At 39.8% G+C, this 6,426-nt stretch overlaps 1 protein-coding gene across 4 annotated transcripts in view; it reads right to left on the bottom strand.

Annotated features, from left to right (window-relative positions):
- Positions 1-6,152, bottom strand: part of LOC118264482 (TBC1 domain family member 16) — a 24,368-nt gene extending 18,216 nt beyond the window's left edge. Inside the window, exon 1 of one of the 4 annotated variants that reach the window (XM_035576996.2) lies at positions 5,006-6,152. In XM_035576996.2, coding sequence (XP_035432889.1) covers positions 5,006-5,883 — 878 coding nt within the window. In that variant the 5' untranslated portion in view covers positions 5,884-6,152. The remainder of the gene's footprint in view (positions 1-5,005) is intronic. The other 3 variants (XM_035576997.2, XM_035576999.2, XM_035577000.2) reach the window with 3 other exon arrangements.
- Positions 6,153-6,426: the final 274 nt, after the last annotated feature.

Here is a 6,426-nt window from a genome sequence, read left to right as displayed (position 1 = left end):
TACCCCCTTCCCAATCTTGCCAATCCCCGATTCCCCAACAACCCTTAAATTCCTAACCCCCAAAAGGCCGGTAGCGCACTTGTAACGCCTCTGGAGTTTCGGGTGTGCATTGACGGCGGCAATTGCTTACCATCGGATGATTTCGTTTACCGGCTTACACCATAAACAAGTGATTCTTTTAAAACTATAGTAAGTATCTATCACCTGCTTAGCTACTTAGTTATCTAAAGATCTAAACCAAACATAAGAACAGCTATTTGTAGCTGTAACCTATGAACTTAGATTCTCGCACACATTTAACGCCATTCAATATTACAAATGCAAACAACACCGTCTTACAAAAGTGCACGTCTCTAAATGACCTTTGCAGTTTCTAGAACTTTCCAATATGGCACAAGAAATGTTCCATAATTCCATTAAAGCTTAGCATTCAAGGCGCATCCAGTTTTGAGGGTGTAAATGAGTTGTGCGAGCAATAATGAGATTCCCGGCGCGGCATGTGGTCGTGGAATGCAATCGGGTGAGGGATGCGACCTTGGAGACGGTTTCTGAAGGATCGATAAGTGATATTGAGGTTTTTAGTGTAATTATAGGGCGTTAAGATATTTAGACCACTGACGAACGGTGAAGGAAAACATCGTAAGGAAACCTAGACTTCTAATTACATATAAGTTTTAAATTGCTAACCTACATTCAGCTAGCGTGGTGAGTAATAGTCAAATCTTCTCCGTGCAAGAAGAGGTTGATGTGTTGATCTGTAGTGTGTTAATTGTCGATGCAACTGATAAAATATCATTATTGAATTTTCATTTTCAGTGGTTTTTTAAGTTCTGAAGATTAAGGTTAAAAATCCTACCTAAGAAATTGCTTTTTATTTATTACTAGCTGTGCCCGCGACTTCGTCCGCGTGGAATAGTTATTTTAGGCATTATATTTATTTTTGCAAACAACTTTCTCAGCTTCATAAATTATAGCTGTTACCCACGGTTAATTTGTGCATTGAAAATTCGTGATAGCACTGGATTATGATTATAAGGAACAATCCACACACTGTTTTTCGGAAACCTGCGCCTATAGGTTGGGTAACCGCCACCCCGGTTTGTGTTTCAGAAATAAAATTCCTAGGGTACTTTTTAGATGGGCTCGCTACATACGCGTTATAGCAGTGGTAAGTCCCCTCTTTGAAGAGTGGCTTGAGAGGCGTCACGGCGTCCTCACCTACCGCCTGACGCAGGTACTTGCGGGGACGGAAGTTTCGGTTGGTACCTGTTTCGAAATCGGCGGGAGGAATCACCCGGGCGTTTCGTCTGGATGTCGTCATTGCGAGGACCGCCCGGAAGATATGGTGGAGCATACAGTGGCGGTGTGCATTGCATGTGCTGAGCATCGCCATGTCCTTAGGGATGTGAATGGCGACGGTAACCTCTCACGTCCGGCTCTAGTTCAGGCAAAGGTGCGGAGCGAGAGGGAAAGGGACGCCGTCTCTCCCTTCTGCGAAGTAGTCATCCTAGCTAAGGAGAAGGCGGAGCGCGTGAGGGAACGATCCTCATCACGCCCCAGCCGCCGCAGAAGACACTCCGGGCGTCGAGGATCGTGTGGCGATCCCCGGCCACCGTAAGCGCGGTTCTGCGGACGGCAAGTAAGAGTAGCTCGTCGCCCGATCAAAACCAGACCCGTGCGTACCGTGCGTCGCGTTCTGTGCGCGCCTCAAAGAGCCAGGCCACTACAGATGGGACCCAATAGTCTAACAGACAACGTAAAAGATTACCGGGGCCCCGGCTCAAATCAGAACGGGGTGATTTTTACACTCCTACTCGCTTCACCCAAGGCAGGAGAAGCCAACGATGATTTTCCCCCCTCAAAAAAAAAAGAAAGAGTACTTTCTAGAACAAATGTTTTCTTTCATACATGGTGACGCAAGGTTATGAAATCCTTAAGGACCATATTTTTATACCCCATCATATTTTTATGACAATAAATTGAAGAATTGAATTTTTTTGTTTGTCAAATGTTTCAGCCGATATTATTGCACTATACGTAGAATCTGGTTGTACTTTGTTAGACAGCCACAATAAAATTTGGGCGTGTGGTAAACCGCTTTTTTGCCATTCTACGCTGTAAACAAACGCTTTCGATGGTCAATGATCAAAAAATGTTTTACTTCGTTACTAAGACTATAATTTTTTTGAGTATAGTTACACCAGGCTCCGCGTCGTTCGCAAACAATGCCTCTCTTCCTGGCAGCGTCGTGTTTCGCACATCATGCGGCGCGGGTGAATTTTATATCGGAGTTATTTTAAAATTGTAATATCTTCTAAGATGTTTATTGAAGTTTAGTGATGTCAAAGACAATTTTGTTCACAATTAAATACTCTTAATGAACAACACATTTATTTCGATAAAGATTAATATTTTTTCGTTAATACAACTCTTAACAAATAATGCATTTATTTCGACCCAGTTTGATTACCATAAAAACGATTCTAGTAAGTTATTCCTAAAAGATAGACATATACTGTCGCGGACTTTTTTAGATCATTTTAAGAGGAATAATTCTCTCATACATATAATTTTCGTATCTTGAACCATTTTCGCAGCGCACGCAACGGAAGCCCTCAAGAATTAATAATTTCCCCCGTTTTGTCCACATTTTCCTTTATTTCTTCGCTCCTAATAGTCATAGCGTGATGTTTTATAGCCTATAGCCTTCCTCGATAAATGGACTATCCAACACAAAAAGAATTATTCAAATCGGACCAGTAGTTCCGGAGATTAGCGCGTTCAAACAAACAAACAAACAAACAAACAATCAAACAAACTCTTCAGCTTTATAATATTAGTATAGATAGTATAGATTTCCCCACACCAAACTGCTGTCTATCAATGATGTCGATATTGACACTTTCTCATGTACAAAAATTATAATAAATTACCCAATGGTATCTGCTACTAATGCTACTGTTTAATTATTGATGCTGACTGTTTGAAATACAATCTCCGAGTCAGCAAATATAATGAACGGCAAGCATCACATTGTAACTTGATTCTTTGTTTACCTATAACAAATCGAAAATCGGTTACTTAGCTGTATTGTAATCAGTAGCTAATGATACATTAATATTTAATAACATTTGTTTATGCTATGTTACGATAATAACCAGAAAAGAATCATAATTATAATTTGTTCTTTAATTTCAATAACCGATCTTAATCTAAAATATTTGAATCGATTTTAATTTTTGAGAGAAACTCAATAGAACTGATTTTAAAAATCGATATTTATCTAAAGATTTTGGATTGAGATCAGTTATTTAAATTGATATTAAATTGAAAAGAATTCGAGAAGTATCTATTTCCTCTTTATTACTTTTCGTTAACGTTTATTACTTAGCTTGAGCAAAATCTTTTTACTTAGTTCGCTCTAGATGGATAAAAAGCAAAAGATTTAATGATATTTTCACGAGCAGACAAACAGCTATTGACAGAAGAGTGGGCGTCCTCGACCCGTCGCCGGTGTCCCTCGAGAGCCTTTGCGTGCTTCGGATTTATTCAACCTCTTAGTTACGAGAGAAATGTTATTTATATAAAACTCCCACTTCTATCAAGAGTCATTACTTAGTCAAAATTCATTATGAACATTTCAAATTAGTTTTACACACATTTCTCTAGTACAATAAAAGTTATTGTAAAGGTGTACCTCAGGGGCGTATCCTAGGTCCTTTACAAAAAATAATGTCATGAATTCCTAACGCCAAAAACTGTATTCTTCTACTATACATAGCTTATATATAATCATACAATATTTATATATAAACTAGAAAAATGGTCCATGATTGCTAATCTAGAACACTCGTGTTCACCCGTCACGGTTCGCTGGGTACGAAAGGGATAATCCCCTTGGTACGTGTACGTGTAGGTATTAGTTTTCTTATCCGTAAATAATGAGAACAACATTTTCTGCTTTTCACACTGCATACTAACTATAGCTCTCAAGCTGATCGTGGTTAGATGTCTTTATACTTTTTGTACTAGTTTTATAAAGCTCAAGTGCAGATGGGGCCCAGTAGGGCTGATGTCTGATCCGGAGCTGCGGACTACCTAGCGGGTTTACCGGGCCTCCAGCTCGAAAAGCAGGAGTAGGAACGGGTTGATTTTTAGCCAGTAAGAGTGTGACACTCTCTCTCGCCTCGCCTAAGGTGGGAGAAGTTATTGGATGATTTGCCACTCTCAAAGAAAAAGGTGTATCGCCAAACGTGAATGGCTAGAAATAACAATGTATTGGTAATTGTTATCTACCTAAGTAAATAATAAATTGTTTCGGCCCGGCCAGGAGATCCGGCCGGGATGTAACACTGATAGTTTACAAACAAAAGTTTCTCTTATCATAAATCCAACTACTTACTTAGGTACTTAAACAAGTAAATTTATTACGTGGTAGCGAGTTGAACCCAGCTACCATGAACCATGACTAATATACTTTGTAGTTTGTTGGCCATATGTAAAGCAATTTACATGTTTAATTGTAATTTCAAATGTATCGAGATACTTGTACCTACTTCATTTCGGACCTAAAGATAACAAAACAAATTACTTTGTAAATATAAATAAACAAACAAAAAATCTTACAGCTGACGCAGAATACACAAATACCTACCTACTTATAAAGTAATTTAACAAAACAAGACGTGTAGGTAACCTGCTGTGGGATTTCTCACTAGTTATTACGATTATGACACTTATGTATGTACGCAAGTATACGGCAAAACACTGCATTGAATGACAGAATAATAACAGCGAGTTGGCGGCCCTTAGAAAACTACAAACATTGGATGACCCAAATCTTGTTTAAGGATAAATAATAATGTGAGTGGGACTAGAATCAGATTAATTTTATTAAAATTGTAATTCTATTATACTTAAATAGATATTTTATACTACAATGCAATATTAGGTATAGCTATGTGTATGTGCAAAGATTGGTAATAAATATTTATACATAACTCACCTTCGACATTTCAAAGGAGCTCGTCTCTGCGGCACCGGTGAACTGTGGACACTGTCAGGAAACACCAAGTTATGTTTTAGAGCTAAAAACTCCGGAGTACTCATCCAATTAGGGTTACCCTCGTCACACGAGCTCATTGACAGTGACCTAATAAACCTGTCCCCCGACACGGAGTCAGGGGTCAAATCTACGTTCTCTATTGTTGGATTAGCTATTGTGATGTTCACAGACGTCATTGACTGTGATCTCACGTGTTTGTCGTAAACAAACACCTCATCCCTGGACTCGTCCTTCTCAAAGCTACTGAAAACATTGTCCTTCACTGAATCTATAGACTTTACTGTAGGCTTAGAACTAGAAGATAATTCCTCCTGTGTCGTATCATTGGGAGTGTACCTCGTATCAGACGACTTTATGCTTTGTTTATCCGAGTTAGAATTCAAACTTGTAGTCTCTGAAGAGTCAGAAAATGCATGTTCGTTGTTCGCATCCAATTTAATGCTGTTCCTGTTGCTGCGTGATTTCGGTATTTCCTTTGGATTCGCCGGTTTACCTGAACACACTAACTCATCGTTCGGACTGGTTTCTACAGCCGAAGGACATTTCCGCAATGTAGAATTCGGAATCCAGTTGAGGAAAAGCGTAGGTCGTTTGGCGTTATTGTGTTGATCAGTAAACACTTTGGTGGTGACTGTGAGGTACCCTGGATGGTGTACGATGTCCAGCTCGTGCCTGGCTACAGTCGGCGGATGCACGCACACATTATTCTTGCAAAACAATATTTCGTTGTCGACGTAATCAGGCGGTTCTTCGTTATCATCGAACTCCAAACCGAGAAAATAGCTCGAGGCTCGTTTCAAAAGTTCCGGCAGCGGCATTTCGCTGCGAGATATGTTCACATTTCCTTAAAATATTAATACACGATTTATTTACTGCGCGGCGTTATCACTCGCGACAACCTCATTCAAGCGAGGCTGTGTGGGTACTACGCGCATGTAAACACCTACACAGTTATGTTGATAACGCGGTATTGATCGGGCAGCGAGAATAGAACCGCCTGAACCGCCACTCGGACTAACGTCACAGCTGTGTTCCATGGCGGAGCCCGCGGTGACGCTGTGTCACTTTGCTACTAAAGCGGGTAACACGAACACGTGCTCGATGTTCGCTTCGCTGAGAATCGATCGAAACCACTAAGTAGGTAATAGTTATAATATTAAAGCAGATGCGTAATAAGATGCGTTACTAAATACGCACAAACGAATGAAGTATATGTACTTACTACTAAGTACTTATTGAATGTTCAAATATGAATATTTACTTAGAAATGCGTATTGAAAAACAAATCGAAGGGTTCAGTCAATGTCCGAGAAATGACCTAGCCGACTTTAAAGTTGTACCACACATTACATAACGCGCCA

The sequence above is a fragment of the Spodoptera frugiperda genome, chromosome 26 (assembly GCF_023101765.2).
Source record: "Spodoptera frugiperda isolate SF20-4 chromosome 26, AGI-APGP_CSIRO_Sfru_2.0, whole genome shotgun sequence".
Taxonomy (NCBI): Eukaryota; Metazoa; Arthropoda; class Insecta; order Lepidoptera; family Noctuidae; genus Spodoptera; species Spodoptera frugiperda.
The sequence above is the reverse complement of the archived record's forward strand: the minus strand, read 5'-3'. Positions and strand labels throughout refer to the sequence as shown.